The sequence below is a fragment of the Parasteatoda tepidariorum genome, chromosome 8 (genome assembly GCF_982258835.1).
Source record: "Parasteatoda tepidariorum strain Cologne lab strain chromosome 8, Ptep-v5.0, whole genome shotgun sequence".
NCBI lineage: Eukaryota > Metazoa > Arthropoda > Arachnida > Araneae > Theridiidae > Parasteatoda > Parasteatoda tepidariorum.
In genome coordinates, this window is record NC_141762.1 from 36,606,308 (window position 1) to 36,624,464 (window position 18,157).

At 31.7% G+C, this 18,157-nt stretch overlaps 1 protein-coding gene across 1 annotated transcript; it reads right to left on the bottom strand.

Annotated features, from left to right (window-relative positions):
- Positions 1-1,965: 1,965 nt before the first annotated feature.
- On the bottom strand, positions 1,966-17,650 carry LOC122269003 (calaxin). Its single transcript, XM_043040227.3, has 7 exons — positions 17,494-17,650; positions 14,825-14,962; positions 13,213-13,317; positions 12,499-12,584; positions 12,330-12,395; positions 3,395-3,499; positions 1,966-2,119 (listed from the first exon to the last, which is right to left on the bottom strand). Exons 1-7 carry the CDS (start codon positions 17,585-17,587, stop codon positions 2,063-2,065), a joined length of 651 nt encoding a protein of 216 aa, XP_042896161.2. The 5' UTR covers positions 17,588-17,650; the 3' UTR covers positions 1,966-2,062.
- Positions 17,651-18,157: the final 507 nt, after the last annotated feature.

The window sequence follows — 18,157 nt, forward strand, 5'->3', positions numbered from 1 at the left end:
AGTTCATAACGTCTTCCTTCATAATGGACATATTTTAACGACAGTTTATTTAGTGAACATCAAAATTCCCATGCTTGAAATTCCACAAATGGTCTATGATCTTCCGATAGATAGGGGAAAAGTTCTTAATAAAAAAACGTCCTTTTTTAAAATTAAATTTAGTACGTAACAATTATTATCATGTTTATTATTATTACATAGAGTGCACGGTGTAAATCATTAAGAATCCGCAAAATTTGCAAAACCCAAAAGAGCCACAGTGTTATCTCGGAGAAAATAAAAATGTTAACAAATCTGCAAAATTCTGAAAAGGTGTCTTGATATGGAAGAGTACCAAGATAGTACAAAAGCATAATAAATATGAAAGATCTAATTGTTATAATTTTAGACCATGGAAATGATAATAAACCTGCAAAATCCTGAAAAGGTGTACTCGTATGAGAGAGTACCAAGATAGTATAAATATAACAAATACGTAACCTCAAATTTTTATATTTTTTGACCATAGTTATTTACAGACAATTATGGCAAAAAATAATATGTGAAATATAACTAAGTATTCATTCGTATTTGATTAGAAATAATGCACTTCAATTAAGAACTTGAAAGATTAAATTGAAAGATCAACTAAGAAATACATGCTTGCATTGCATAAGGAGGGTTCTCTTTGTGTATTTTAGATTGTTTTTGGTTGAGTTCACGATTCCTTCTCATTTTAGATAACTGTCGCGCATTTCCTCTATAAAAAATACAGTTATCAGTTCTGATCACCAATAATCAACATTCACTTCAATTAAACACTACTTGTTTCATGAGTTAACTTCTTACGAATGTGCAATCCAAGGTTAAAAATGATTATATGATTATAACGTTTGTTTGGTGACGCCTACAGACGTTTATTCAGAGATGTTTAATAGAAATATTCCCTTAGTGAGATTTTTGAATGAAAGCATTAATCTCATTGTATGGAGTTGTACATCAGGCGGCATGCTTTAGGTAATAGTTGTTCGAAAATGCTATCATTGGTTGGATAGCTCATAAGTCTTTCTTAATGTGTGATTATGTGATGATATATATCTGATAGTCAGTGTGTGATAAATATCTGATGGCTTTGCGGTGACATTCGTTATTGGAATTAAATGGTGGTATCATTCTCGCAAAATGTTAACATAGAGATATACATCTTTCAATATGCTATAGTCATCTTCCAAATAATGTTATCTTCTTATCATTATCTTTAGCTGAGTAACGTTGGACTGGGCGTTCCATAAGAAAGTCATGCGCAATTAGATATACCTCTTTAATGGAACGTTTCTATTGCGGTATACATTATAGGATGCGTTTGCGTAAAACAGTATTTACGCACCATTATCATTAATTTAAAATTCATTTTTTGGGAGGGGTAAAAAAAACAACTACTATAAATTAAAATGCTTCTTATTAGAAACAAATTGTACCTTATTTAAACAGTGAGATTATTTTGAAATGGATATATGAAATCAGTATTCACCAATTTCCAATCGACTTCAAAAAAAGTATTCATAAAAATAAAATTATTATAACAACCTCATGTGACTACACTTAACATTTAGCATGTAACAAGCATTTTAAGTCTTCATGTTATTAAAAGTTTCATTCATTAACTGCATTGTTTAGTTTTTGGATATTAAATGTATTCTTAACATATGACCGCGTTTGACACGGAGATGAATAATTCAGAAGCACATTTAGAACATTTTTTCAAGTGTATATAAGAAGTGTGTATAAGAATTTTAAAATATTTCATGTTTTGTATATTAATGAAATTCTCATTGTTTTGTTCTTATATTCAAAGGTTTTATGATTATTTAAAATTGAAATTGATTAAATCTATTTAAAGTTTTGGGTATGTCTTAATTATTATTATAAAAAACTCTCACTATACATTAAACCACAATGTTTTTTATTTCATTTATCTAAAACAGCTCAAATATTTCTTTCATCGCAACATTTTTTAGAACACATATGCAGCTAATTGTTCTTTATGATAGTTATAAATATTTTAAAATAGAAAATTTCGAAGTTACATTTCTTCAATTGCTTTCTCGGTGTCTAGAAGTACTAAGAAAGCAGCTCTGTGCTGAAATTAAAAACAAATAATTGTTATGTAATCTTATATTATTTTCTTAATTATTCATATGCAAATAATTTTTGATAGGCTTCCATAAAGTTCCTATATAATTAAGTACGACTTAATATTTTATAGAACCAAACACATTTTCATTAGAAACTGGATGCCGGTTTTTTTCAAGGTATTATAGAATGAACATTTTGAAAAGCCAACTTTATTATAATTGAGAGTTGTGCCATCATAAAAATGGTAACTGGTGTGATATTGCTCACTATTTTTTACAATAATTTGAAAGTAATCGAAATTCCTCGAAATATATTTTTAAAAACACCAAGGAAACTTCACACTTTTTTAATGTGTTCAGTGACTAACTGTTCAGTGATATACTACTTCAGACAATTCTGGAAATATTGCGCAGGTCTTTGGGCTACATTTATCTCCACAAGCTCGTCGTAAAATTTTCGCCGACACCAAACGTTTACCGCAATTAGAGTCCCTTGCATCGAACCTAAATTCGAGAGTTACGACAACAGCTGCAAAGTTGTCCGGAATAGATGTTTCAAAAATGAAAGATAGTGGACAATTACTTTTTTTGATACTTTTATTTAAGAGTCATTTTTTTAAACATTTAAGCAACAGTGACATAAACTAAAAAAGATTCTCTAAAAATTGAAAAAAATATTAATCGTTGCTGTACTTCCAAAACCTGTTAAGTAAAAAATCATTACTTTTCATGAGACACAAAAAGCCTCATATCTGAATCTACAACACGACATACAAGATTTAGTCAGGTACCTAAATGATTTCAAAACGACCATTTCCATTGGTAGTTGATATTAGATCTTTTGTGAGATTTTGCTATTCTTCTCCCACTATCGTTTGCAAGAATAAAAGAGAAATCAAAAATTTTGACTTGCAAGGTTTTGAAATCTCAGTGACGTAATATAATTATAAGTATGAGTAGATGATTACGCACTGAAATTTGTTTCTAGGATTATAAAACAGAAATAAACATGATACCATCGAGGTGCACTTTAATGAAAGATTTAAACTAGAATGTTTAGTAAAGTGAGGGAGTGCTGGCCTAAATTTTTAAAATCTTTCCAACATTCAATTCGCAAACACTAAGACCGATTACAGACTTTGTGAATAATTAAATTACACTCCTATTTTTAAAAACATGTTTCAATCTGAAGAATTATGGTGTGGTAAGTATCTAGTTTTCGTCTATTTGAAACTTCTGAATTCAACAATATAACAGATGAGACTTTTTAATTTACGTACCCTATGATCTGGTAAAATTTGCCCAAAAGACTGCATAATGAGGTAATCTTCATAGCACGCTGCTGTGAACTCTTCGTACGAAATAACACCATCCCCATCTAAATCCTACCATTAAGAAATTAATTAAATTATCCTCTCATTTTACTGAAATCTTGATACATTAATATTATAATATTAATATAAATATATCATTATATTTCTTATTATTTCTGACATTCTCAAAAGCAACGTACAGTCTAAGGAATTTCCTTAATATTCGAAGAGTTGGTCCGTTATTAATCCGGTCAGCTATCTTCTTTGAAAAAATGAACCTTGTATCCGTAATTATTACGAGATTGGGAAAAATGAGTAGATTTGACCATTAATTTATACAATCAGCTCTTTACTTCAATGACAAAAAAAAAAGCTTATAACTGTAACGAACCGCAGCAAAATATGTAAAGTTAACCGTTAATTTATACGGCTACTATACAAAGTTTCTAGCACAATTTGGAATTTGTTCATCCTCTTACATGGTGGCTATAGCATCCGTCTACGAACAAAATGGTCCCGGGTTCGAACCCTACGCGATGCCAAAAAAAACTTCTCACTTACCTTACCTCCACGAAGACGCAACTCTCTTACTTCTGGACAGATGGCAGCACTACACTATTTGGCCAAGTTTACGATTTACCTTGATTCGACAAACGAATCGCAGGAATCTCACACAACGTCAAGGCCCGAGCTGAAGATAACTTTTGCGAGTATAGCGTTAATTTACAGTCACCGGTTATAAATTTTACAAGAAAAAAATTACGTGCAGATTTGCATGTTTATAATCAAAGAATAGATTTACAAGCATAAGTTTATTTTCACGGTCAGTGACTTAAATAATTTTTGGCTTCCATTGACCATAATCTAGCAGTAAAATTTTTAAGAATATAATAAAATATGATATTTCGTATATTCATGTATACTAATATTTAGATATTCATATTAATATATAATGATATTAATATATAATGATATTAATATATAGTGATATTAACGCATATTCAAGTCATTAATAATAATGTTTCAATGTCAATATAAAACTCTTATTATATATTTACATAGTTATTTTAATACAGTGTTAGCATAATTATTGAGATTAATAATAACTTATTGTTGATATATAATAGTATTAACATAATTAGAGTTATAATAATAGTACAATTATGTTAATGCATAATATTAATTTAGTTATCAATATTACAATATTATCTTTATATGGTTATCTTAATTATAGGATCGATATTCTTCTGCACTAGAAACAAAACAAATAAATAATATATGTTTATAAAATATATCTATACATTTATATTGACATGTAATTAGAAGAATATATTACAATTAAACCTGTCGATTTGACCATCCTTGTAAATCGAACCCCTGTCTAAGCTGACCTCAATTATCAAGAACCAAATTTACTCTATATAATAGAAGAGAGCAAGGTCTTTTTTACCTGATCACCTTTTATATCTTGCTGTTGACAGCTGAAAAAAGTCACATTTTTCTAGAAGTATTATTCAATGATAAACTCTACATAATTTGACCAAAAAATATAAAACTTTCTATAATATTATGTTACATATTAAAATGTCACTAAATTGATGAATCAGTATTAGAAGATAGCCTAAACTTTGTAAATTGACCATAAAAAGAAACTTATGAGGACTTTTGTTACAAATAGGCATTACAATTACGATAAAATAAATTTTAGAATGATTAAATGAATAAACAATTAAGTTTTCTAATTGATCTGGTATATATTTGTAAAAACTATTTACAATTGATCCTTTGCATAGCTAACAATATGTGCATATCTATGTTTTAAACTAACCAGTTTAATGTCAAATATATGTTACAAATTGTAATTAATTTAAAATTTAATCCCATTTCTTTTCATGAATAACATGATTAACACGATATCCATAAAGATAACATAATATAAGAAATGATTATAAAATTATTCGTCCCTTTCTATCAGTTGACCACTTGTCCAAGTTGACTACTAAAGCAATGCATCACAACTGGCCGACTTAAGCAGGTTTCACTGTATTAGCATAACAAAATGTTTCGTCATATCGCAGGAACTTTTTAAACAAGTCGAAAAATTTTTGCATATAACTCGTGTATCTAAAGACAATTCCATTCAAAAAAAATTAAAGCATTTAATAATTTTTAGAATTTTGTTTAATCATGAATGAAAATATTTTGAACTGTATGATGTGCAATTTTTTTCATTATTTTAAACTATGTAATTTTAAATAATAAAATTTAAACCCTTAAATAAAATCGGTTACATAGTTTTCAAGAAAAATTTTGAGAACACTACTTTTTCGAAATTTTACACTGCTTCTAACTTTTTATTTCAATTTAACACAATAGAGCCATTCCATTCAAAATTATTTATTTTTAACATATAGAAGAAATTAATTTTAACACATGATTTAAAGGCATTCAACTTTCTACAGTAAATTTGATAAAATAATGTATTAATAATTTATTTTCTCATTTCGTTCACTGTAAAAGATTCTGGGTTCGAAATCTGGGCAAGGCATGGTTATTGTTTAGTGTTCGTGTTATATTGAGCTATAAAGTAGCGGACTGTAACAAACATAAACATTTATTTTGAAACTTAATAACATAAAATTGACAAGATCATTTTGAGTGACAGGGGGATGTTCCCTGTTCTAGAGTTGAATGGCAACTGAATAATAATGTCATATGATGAGAGCGCCGCCTCGTGGCAATTCTTAACACTCCCCGCCGATTGGATGTTTAAATCCAATCCTTATTAATTACAATGCTTATTACATAATAAAATAAAATGAAAAATTGACAATATTCATACAAAACATCAAATATACATACACCTAATTTCAACTTTACAATTATAATGAAAATTTTAACACAAGAATTAATATATAGGTAAAATACAAATGTTGCGTACTGATCTTTTAAGTATATTGCCTTGTGGCAAACGTATATTTACAACTCTTACCTTCCCATCACTTCCCTTAAATATTTCCTCAATTCTTCCTGTTAACCATTTAGTTGCTGGCAAATTCTCTTCTTTTACCAACACTAAAGTTCCAATTTTAACATTATCTTTACTGAACTGCCATTTGTGGCGTTCTTGGAGATTACTTAAATAATCTCTCTTCCAAAGTCTCCAAATTTTTTGAGAAATTTTAGAAATCTTTTCCCATTTACTGAGTCTATTTTCATTGATATCTGCAAGTTGGGGTTCTGTAATAGAAGTGATGGGTCTCCCAATAAGAAAATGCCCAGGTGTTAGGGTATCAAAGTTTTCGAAATCAGCTGACAATGGAGTCAATGGCCTGGAATTTAATACTCCTTCAATCTCTGCTAAAACTGTAATGAATTCTTCCAAAGTAAAATTGGAGTTTCCCGCTATCCGTTTTAGGTGGAATTTAAAAGATTTAACGCCGGCTTCATATAATCCTCCAAAATTTGGTGATCTTGGGGGGTTATAATGCCAATCGATTTTTTCCTCGGCAAAATATTGAGCCAAAGGTTCATCTGGTGAATTAATAATTTTGAAAAGCCGTTTCAGTTCAGCGTCTGCACCCACGAAATTTCGTCCATTGTCAGTGAAAATTTTAGAGGCCTTACCTCTTTTAGAAAAAAATCTTTTCAAGCTAGCTATAAACCCTGTTGATGTTAAGTCACTTACAAAATCTAAATGTATTGATTTAGTACAGAAACATACATAAATTGCAACATATATCTTATTTAAAACACCTTTCCTTTGTCCTTTAAATTTTATATAAAATGGTCCACAAAAATCAATACCTGTTATGGTAAATGGAGGAGAAGGTTCGATTCGTTCTTTAGGTAACTGACCCATTAATTGTTGCTCTAAAACTGGTTTGTTTTTTGTGCACGTAACACAATTGTGTATTACCAACCTGCACAAATTTCTGCCGTTCACAGGCCAATATTTTTGACGTATTAAGTACAACAAAGTTTGTGCTCCGACATGTAAATATTTCAAATGAAAATAATATACAATCATATAGGTTAAGGGATGTTTTGCTGGAAGGACAATTGGATGTTTAGTATAATCATTAACACTTGAATTTACAATTCGACCTCCAACACGTATAAGACCCTTTTTATCAATAAAACAATTAAGAGAAGACAATTTACTTTTACCTTTCACATTCTCACCTTTCATTAAAGCATTCAATTCTTCTAAATATTCACTTTGGGCAAATTTTAAGAGAAAAGTTTCGGATTTGTTCAATTCTTCAGAATCTAAATACCTACCTGCCTTGTTCTTTGGATTTTTACAGTTATAGATAAATCTAAAAATATATGAAACTGTACGAACAAGTTTAGAAAAATTATTGGTAATTTTAAGTAGGTAATTATAAAACATAACATTTTGATTAGATAAAGCAAAACACATATCCTCTTCAACAGAGGAACCTTTTTTTAACTCTGAAAGGTAAGAGTTTTCAGCAATAGAATTAGTGCACTCAAACACTAAAATCTCATCTTTTCTTAAAAACTCGGGACCTGACCACCAGACCTCATTTTTCAGAAGAACTTCTGCACTAACTCCTCTCGTAAGAATGTCAGCAATGTTAAGTTTACCGGGAACGTGTGACCAAGATTCAGGATTGCTAAGGGCTTGAATCTCTTTCACTCGATTGGAAACAAACTGTTTCCATTTATTATGAGGTCCTTTGATCCAGAACAATGCGATCTGGGAATCTGTCCAAAAATGAACTGTTGGGGATCCTTTTCGTTTTACAATCTGTTCTATTTCTTTGGCGAGTCTGGTTGCAAGTAATGCACCCATTAGTTCTAGTTTTGGAAGAGTCAGTTTCTTTAATGGAGCAACACGACTCTTTGATGCTATAAGATTAACTGTGATTTTGTCACTGTACTTCACTCTTAGGTACACTGCTGTTCCGTATGCTCTTTGGCTGGCATCCGAAAATACATGAATTTGAAGTACCTTGGCATCATCTAGACTGGAATCTAGAATCATTCTAGGAACTTGTAATTTTGAAATGACCGATAATTCAGACCTCCACTGAATAAATTGTTGGCGAATGTCCGGTGGAAGTTCCGTATCCCACGGACACTTTCTAAGCCACAAGTCTTGGAGTAAACACTTGAGTCTTATTGTGTACGGACTAAGAAAACCCAATATGTCGAACAGTTTTCCGATAGTTCTTAAAACAATTCTTTTAGTAATGCTTTCTTTTCCATCGAATTTAAGCAAGTCTTTCAGATCTACAGAGATGTAGTCTTCATGCACATGCCATGGCAGTCCTAGAACTTTGTGTAAATTGGCTGTAGGATTGGCTTCCGAATGAATGGGATGGGTTTCGAACCCGCAATCCTTCCATAATTGTACCAGTTCCTTGCTGAACTCCATTTACACAGATTCATGCTTGCTTCTGCCATAATTTTCTTGGCTTCGTCCGACATCTGAAAGGCAGATTTCACGTCGTCGAGAGCTCCTATGAAGTCGTCGACATATAGACATTCATTGAGCATATTCGTCGTAGCGGGATGCAACTCTTGATATTTTTTGATATGTTCCTTAATAGTGGCAGAAAGCAAGAAGGGACTAGCGTTGACACCAAAAAGAACTCTGCAAAATCTAAAAATATTTATGTCATACTGCTCACTTATGGCCGGGTTCGAACTTGGAAAAAGAAATCTCACTGCATTTCGATCTGTCTCATTCAACGATATTTGAAGGAACGCTTTTTCGATATCTGCTAAGATCACCACAGCATTCAAACGAAAAAATATAAGCATGTTAAATATCAGGGGATTTAGGCTAAGTCCTGCGTATAAACAGTCATTTAAGGAAAGTTCACCTTCTTCATGTGAGCTGGCATCAAAAACTATTCGTTTACTAGAACTGACTGATTCTCTGTAAACCATGGAAAATGGTAGATAAAATAGCGGTTTATCTGTTTGTACTTTGTCTTTTGGGACCTTCTCTATGATGCCTTGATTTTCATAGTCTTTCAGAATTTCACGATAATCTTCATACAGTTCTGAGCGTCTCTCAAATTTTCTAATCAAATGATCTAGCCGTCCTCTGGCTACAGTTAAGTTATCGTTTAATTCCCTAAAATCATGTTTCCATGGTAGCCCAACTTGATACCTCCCTTCTTTGTAATCTACAGAATTTTTAAAGAGAGCTAAAGCAGTACTTTCCTCATCTGTATTATCATTTGGAACTATCCCAATTGACTCTAATTCCCAAAATTTATTTAACCCTTCATCAACATTGTCCTGTATGAAATAACATTTGGAATCATGTGGGTGTGTAGAGGGGATCGAACCTGTAACCATCCACCCGAAAACTGTTTCAATTAAAATAATAGAATTACCCCTTAATCGAATTTGATTTCCTTTTAACAATTCATAAAATACGTCTCCTCCTAAAAGAATCGATATTTTTTGCGGTAAATAAAAATTAGGATTAGCGTACTTTACGTTTCCGGGTAAATTCAAATTAGAAATATTTATTTCTTCCGAAGGAACATTTCCGGCTATTTCTGGCAAAATTAACAATTCGAGTTCCTTATTATATGATTCTTCATCATTACTTATACGCGAATAAATCTTCTCAGTTATCGGAAATACTGTATTTTTTAATCCAATTAAATTTGACCTACAACGCGATCTTTTTAAACCCAATAAATTAGCTGCCTCTTCTGTAATAAGAGATTTCATACTTCCAGAATCGCATAGCCCTGTTAAATGCAAATATTTTCCGTTCGATTGCAATATTTTAACTTTCACTGTAGAAAGAAGAACGTTTTTATTTACATTAAAAGAATATAAACATGGTGCCTCTTGCGGTTTGTTATTAATTTCATTTTGCATTTGTGATTGCGTAACTTCTTGTTCCGAAACTGAATTATTTCTTTCTTCCCTGCTCATTGGCGCCACACCCGTATTTTTGTTTTGATTTTGTCTATCGAAGAAAAAGTTCGCTCCGTGTAACATTGTACTATGATTTTTGTTACAATATTTACATTTTAAATGAATTTTCTTACATTTAGACATTGTGTGAAATCCGAGACAATTAAAGCATAATTTATTCCTTACAACACATTTTAATCTATCATCTGCGTTAGAATCGATAAACTTTTTACATCTGAAAATAGGGTGGGATTCCATGCATCCTAATAAACAATTATTTTTGTTTTCGTTTTTCACCATTAGAGTTTTGAATTTCGGGGTTGGTTCCCGTTTAAATTCGCCTGAATTTCTGTTTACATTTTCTAGCGCTTGACATCTTTTAGTTAAGAATTCCGTAAATTTTTCCCAACTCGGTAATTCCGAACCCAATTCCATTTCGTATAATTTACGTGAGTCAATATCAATTCTTTGAATAATTATATAAATTAATATTGCTTCGCAAAGAGGGTTCGTTTCTAATTCTAGTTGTTTTAATGATCGCAAATTACTTTCAATTTTATCGAGCATCTGTCTTAAACTAGACGCAGATTCACATTTAACTTTAGAAAAATTAAATATTTCACCAATATGACTCATAATTAGCAACCGTGTATTTTCAAATCGTTTTTTCAATGCTTCGAATAAACTGTTGTACGTATCATTTACCGTAATTAATTGTTTAGCGTTACCCTTAAGTGCCGACTGAAGGTAAAACAATTTTTGTTGTTCTGACAACTGTTTGTTATCGTCAATTAAAGACATAAATTGCGTTTTGAATGACAACCATTCAACATATAAACCTGAAAATTCGGGAAGATTAATTGACGGTAATTTTAGTTTACAGTTACCAGAGGACGAACTATTTTCATTTGAATTAGAATTTGGATTTAAAAGTTTTTGAAAGCTTACCTCGCATGTTTCGAGGTCAATTTGCAGCCCATCTAAACTTTCTTCAAAATCTGGCAAATCCTCATCCGACAAAGTAGAATAGCATTCGCTGCGTAGATCCTCTAACTTTGTTCTAAGTTTATCCAAAGTTGATAATTTTTGAGTGATGTCCGTATTGTCCACAGGTAAATCAGTATTTTGCTGAAGTGCATTTTCAATCCTTGTCAATTGTCCTCGTATATAACCCCGTTTTCGGTTAAATACTGTTATTTGCTCCAAAGCCATTGTTCGTTTCGATTTCGTACTCAATTTCCACAAGCGTTCGGTTTGTCTTCGTGCTCGGCGATGACCACTTTTTGTTTAGTGTTCGTGTTATATTGAGCTATAAAGTAGCGGACTGTAACAAACATAAACATTTATTTTGAAACTTAATAACATAAAATTGACAAGATCATTTTGAGTGACAGGGGGATGTTCCCTGTTCTAGAGTTGAATGGCAACTGAATAATAATGTCATATGATGAGAGCGCCGCCTCGTGGCAATTCTTAACAGTTATTCTTATTCATTCTCTGTACTATCTGCCCTTACTGTGGGAGCAATGCTGGCCCACCTAATATGGTGTCCCTGAAAGAGTGGCCAATAAATCTGGCCTGTAAATATCTGAACTGACAAAATGCTAACACAGGTGAGCATTGGAAATTTTAAAAAAATGTAGAAAATTCCAGATCAAATTAAGGTAAAAAGTTTTGGCTCTCAGGGTGCATGTGCGCTTTTATCATCAGCTGACTTATATGCAATGTAAAATCCTTTTTTACCGATACACAAAATCTGATATATCGTAATTCATTGAATGATTCAAATTAAATAACTATTACTGTAAAATTTACGGTATAATATTTTACGGTAAAATTTGATTTAACGATAAAAATGGAAGAGTAAAAGGGAGTTTACGATAAAAAGGAATTTTACGGATGATGCACCCGAAGTGTCTATACTTTATATCGTAATTTGATTCCGATTTTTTACAGTATAGTTAAATATCTAAATTTCTTTTACCATTTTAGAAAATACAGCTTCCACAAGATCTCGTAAAGCATCAGCATTATTGTTCTTTGTCGGTGGCTAAAATTAAAACAAATGAATTAAAAATCGAAGCATATTAACTTAGTTCAAAATATTCTAAGATTATAATCGATTAGAAAAAAGATTTCATATCAAATCGTACCTCGTTCAGAGCCTCGAGAAGTAATGTTGTTATGTCATCTCTTGTTAACTCATTATTTTCACTCAGATCATAACAGGTGAAACACACTAAAAATATATCTATAATAAGAACCATAACTAAGAAAACACTTTTTTTGTTTTAGAAACAAGCAAAAAGAATGAAATAAAGGTGTTCTAAATTACACTGAGACAAAATAATATAGATAAAACTAACAGAATATGATAAAATTTACCTTGTTTCTGGCTCTATGGAAACATCAAAAAACTCTGTAATTTTTACTGAAGCGCTTTAGTAATGATTTTAGTAAAATTAACAATAAAATATGGCTTAATAATATGTGATGAAAGTTGGCAAATTCGGAAAAAAATAGAGTAAGCTAAATTTCCTTTTCAGTTTTGTATTTTTACCTAAATGTGGGATAATACGAACTATTTTGAAAACCATAATTTTCGATAAATCGTTACCATATGATCAAAAAAATGCCGGAATAATGCATTTTTTTAACCAGAAATGTCATTACCATACAGTTCCGGAGTTTTGCTAAAAAAATTTCCCCTGTATATTTTCAACTTTGATATGCTGGTGTGTTCAAAGTACGAGTTAATAATGCTGATAAATTTTACTGCTTGCACTCGTTTTAACAACTAATGAGATATTTTGCTAAGTAAGTAGAAAAAAAGATTTTTTTTTCCGGCTTATATTTTTTATACTTACATTTGATTTTTGCATCCACTGTTCCACGGAGCATGATCAAGACAATTCTAATAAACTCTTCCAGATCAATTCGCTTATCCTTGTCGACATCAGCAGCCGTGAAAACTATAGTTAACAAATGAATAGCTATGTCAATTTCTCTACTCTCTACAGATTATAGTTTTTGTTCATTATAAATTTTGGAAGTAGTTCAATCTATTCATAACTAAGTAGAATTGTAATAATTTTTTGAATTACTATTTTCTTATTCTCGCAGTGACAATTTTTATTTCTTTAGGATACTGTTTGACATTTCTGTCATTTACTAATGAAAATCAATTTAAAATTCAAATTTTTCCTTAGAAATAAGTTAAAAAGTCTGTAATTAGAAACTAAATAAAGAACGAACTGAATTCTACGGAGGAGAGAGGAACACGGGTAAATAGGGGGCCCGTGTGAACATGGAATGCTTTATTAGGATAATATGAAATTAAAAATCCATAAAAGTTCTCAACAGATAGTAATCCCTGTCCTTCTTCATAAAACTTTCTGTGCAATGCTCCTTTTTCATTCAGTAGTGACGATTTTTTATTTTATTTCAACAGGTAAGGTATTCAGCAGGCTTTTATCAACGAAAACCCTCAATTCAAAACATAGTTTAAACTAATTTATAAGTTGAAATGAATTATTGTAAAATATTACAACAACATTTAGATAAATTTTTAAGCATTTAAATGTTTTCTACAGAATTAAGAATTCTTTATTTATGCAAAATATGCATGATAAAGATGATAATGTACTAGTGAACAGAACATATGGTGCAGATGTTAAAAGTTCCCATGTGCTCCGCCATAGGATTTTCATAAGCCATTCTGCTTTAGCCGTGATGGCTCATGGGATGGAGCATTCGTCATCGAATGAGATGAACTGGGTTCAAATCCCAGCGATAGCAGGTCGATACGAATTTTGCAGCAGGGTTGCAAAATTCGTACCGACCACAGTGCTGACGTAAAATATCCTCAATAGTGTACGGATCATGAGTTAGAGTCCCCAAAACGTCAGGCTAATCTTGGGAGTTTTTCGTGGTTTTCTCCTCCATGTGACGCAAATGCGGATTAATTCCATCAAAAAATCCTATATGAAGGCAATTTGCTCCCAAAACTTGACGCAGGACAGGAGTTCCCTCGTCTTCTAGATGGGGTTCAAAATTACAAGACTACGGAGTTGAACATTAGTAGTCGTAAACCCAAAATTGAGACGGCTGTTCAATGACTTGATTTATATATATATATATATATATATATATATATATATATATATATATATATATATATATATATATATATATATATATATATATATATATATATATATATATATATATATATATATATATCAGTATCAAAATCTCCCAATTCATTACTTAATGTATAATGTCCCTAAATATAGGACCATTTTTGAACAATTGAAATCATTTTTTAAAAAACTTGCCATGAAGTGAAAAACATGAAGGGAAATAAAGAAATGTTCCTTAAAAAAATTTAAAAAATTCCGTACGATAATTAAATAACAGTTTAAACGCTAACACGCATAACAACATAAACAATATTATACATGAAGAAATAAACTTTACTTCTGTCCATGAAAAAAACGTCCACAAGTCCGAATGAGATATGGAGAAACTCAGAAAAAAGTGGTAAATCCATAAACCAGTTTCCTTTAACATATTTCTTGAATATATCACGAATTTTTTTTATTTCCATTTCATGAACTGAAAAAAGCACTTCGTTAATTGGGTCAAATTAATAGAGGGGGTGATTTGCAACCAGTGCTAAAAACTTTTAATAAAGTGTAAAGCGCATGTAGAAGAATAAGTATCAAACTATATTGCTGAAGGGTTCTAGATCTGAAATAAATTCTTCGTGAATGAACAACGCTTGATCTTTTCACTTTCAAACAAGCAAACGGAGTATAGAGACAATACACAAATATTTGCCTAAACTTAATTCCAAATCTAAACAAATACCTACCCGGTTTTAAAGCATGCTTTTTTTACGATACACAAACAAGCAGAGCTAAAAGAAAAAAAATAATAGCTATAATTGTCTATGTAACAAACTACCCTCTCTATTCGTCTCGAACAATGACTATGGTTACGAAGTTTAACTATTTCGAGTAAGTCAATATTTAGAACAGACTAAACAGACTGTACGTGACAGAAATAGTTGAACTTCTTTCCTAGCGTCGAAGATCAACAGAAGTTTAAATACTTTAAATAAATGCCGATTGCTAACGCGTAGAATGTAAAATTGCCTACCAGCCAACAGGGGTGAATCAAGAAACCTCGAAAAATAGGGGTGATGATTAAAGGAGGGAAACTTGGTGGCAAAATGGATAGCGTTTTGCTTCTAGCTAACACCTCTGGCATCTAATAGGCTTGTCTGTTTTCGACTTCAAAACAGATATTTACTTTTCCACATAATTCGTGATCACTCGAATGCGCCATCTGGGAAGAAGACCGGTTCCATATCTTTACCTTCCCTTTTCCTCTTCTCCTCTGCTCAATTGTATGCGAGTCCATTTCAAAATTCCGTACCTCAAAATTTCCCCTTCCATAATAATTTTCGCATTTATCTATCAAAAATATTTTCTAAAATTTCCACACCTTCTTTTAGAACTGTGGGACGAGTCTTATCAACAATGTCAACCTTTATCTATGAAAAGGTATCGCAATATAGAATTGAGTTAACATGTCTTATATACTAGTGAATTAGAATTGATTAATTGTAGTGGTAGACACGCTACAGTACTCCGACACCAGAATTTTATCTGTGATAAAATTCTAGGAGCGGATAACACTAGTTGTGTCATTGCTGCTTTGTGAGAAGCCAAGCCGGGAGAGCTTTATTAAGAGCACCGGAGTTTGAACGTTGGTCGGGAGAGCTGTTTTAAGATCATGGTTGTGTGCATGGTCGCTCCTGCGTTGTAATGAGCAGTCGAGTATGTAGACGCCGTAATGTGTGATAGAAACTGAAAAATAACTTCACGGGAGGACTACGTCGCAGTCAAAATAGCAAGTCAACCGTTCAATTTGGACCATTTATCGAAATAGGCCTGTTAAAACTGAAGTGGGAGTATCTGTTGAAGTAGGCGTGTTCTGATCACGGCTGGGTCACCAATGAGGGGCATAGGCTGCCAACACTGTCAACCGTCATCTATGAAAAAGTACTCGAGCATGGAATCGAGTTAACATGCGGTATACACTAATGGATTGAAATTGATTAATCGTAGACACGATACAGAACTATCTTTAATACAGTTTTGAATTCCATACAGAATTCTAACTTAAATTTTAATTTGTCTGAAAATCAAGATAGAAACTAACGTACTTTCTTCTACTATAACTTCCCACGCGTTAATGTGAAAGCATGCGAAATGTTGCAATAGGTTGAGAGTTCTGCTCTGCGCTACCTGCAATCCATTTCGATCGCCAATTACTGGTTTATCAGAATTTAGATAAAAATAGGAAATATTAAACAGCTCCACCCGTTATACGCTGACCATTACGGTAAGAAAATGCAAAAGAGAATAAAATACTACTACATAATAATAACAACATAATAAAAATACATAAGTATAACAGAAATCATTGTTAGGAGACATTTTACAATGATGAACAGCTGCATGCCACAAAAAGTATTTGAAAAATTTGCAAAAACTATCTCGCATGCTTCACAGCAGCGTTAAGCATAACAAGTAGCATTCTGGAAAATCCTGTCGTGTCAGAAAGATTCAGCGAATGGTTTCCAGCCAAACCTACACAGCTACAGACATCCTCAGAACATCTTTGAGATAACTTTTATAGAAAAAAAGCTGTATTAATGGAGCCGTGCTGTCTCTCGTACCAAAGTTTCAAGTTGACCTCTGCAGAACAGTTCCATGCATGATAAAACAGGTCCGTTGATCTAACAAGTTAATGCACCAGTGTCTATGGCCTCTCCTGTCTGACGTAGAGCCCATAGTATAGAGGCCTTAGTCTGATGGAGGCATTTCGGAACTTGCAGTACCATACAATTCCGATTCTTCTTTATCCCCTCTTGCAAGATTGCCACTTTTGTTGTGAAACCCCAGTATGGTATTAATAAATAAAATCGACAATAAAAACAGCTAAACCTACATTAGAATTACTTGTAAAAATGATTTTAAAAAAATAATAATAAATAAATAAAACTATCCTACTTTTGTAGCATGTTAAAATATCTCTAACATTTCTATAAAATGTTACCAAAATATAAAACATACACTTCAATTCTGACGACAATTTCTCGACGAGAAGAGATTCTTCAGATTTTGTTAAATCACCTTTTTTCCTGTATGTTTCTTTCGAAGCTTCCATGAGTTATTATTTTGAGTTTTCCCTCGTATTTGTAACGATATTTTGTTTAAAATGCACTATTGCTTTTGTATTTCCTAAAATTCAATGTGACTTATTTAAATTATACTTAGTCAAACCCATTTCATTCTAAGCGAGCGAATACGCGACTTAACATCTCCCTCATCGTCTTCTTTTGGTTTCACATAATTTTTTGCTTTTGCACAGTCTACATATGTTTTGAAATTTCTTGAATTATTCTTATATCATTGAGAAGTTATAAGGTATTTTTAGTCAGCTAAAATATAAAGAAGCACCGAGAAATATCTATTCTTCTATTTTTCTCAATTATTTCCGTATTCAACACTAGGAACTGGCTTAACTATGTTCAATACAATTTTTAGTTTCAAATAGTTTCCACTTTTTACAAAAAATTTTTAATGATTTCAAAATCGAAGTAAAAATTAACGTATCATACGCTGACAGGCTAAAAAAAAAAAAACAGCATCTTTTTTCTAAATTTTTTGAAGAAATTGTTAACTGAGAAAAATATTATGTTATTATTAAGTAGATGGCGCCTCTATTAGATAAAAG

Excerpts from the sequence above, each read along its gene's own strand:
- LOC122269003 (XM_043040227.3), bottom strand. The coding sequence starts at position 17,587 with ATGGAAGCTTCGAAAGAAACATACAGGAAAAAAGGTGATTTAACAAAA. Across the intron at positions 12,396-12,498 it reads TTCTCGAGGCTCTGAACGAG|CCACCGACAAAGAACAATAA; the intron begins GTACGATTTGAT and ends TTTTAATTTTAG. Across the intron at positions 3,500-12,329 it reads AAGCTGTATTTTCTAAAATG|GATTTAGATGGGGATGGTGT; the intron begins GTAAAAGAAATT and ends TCTTAATGGTAG.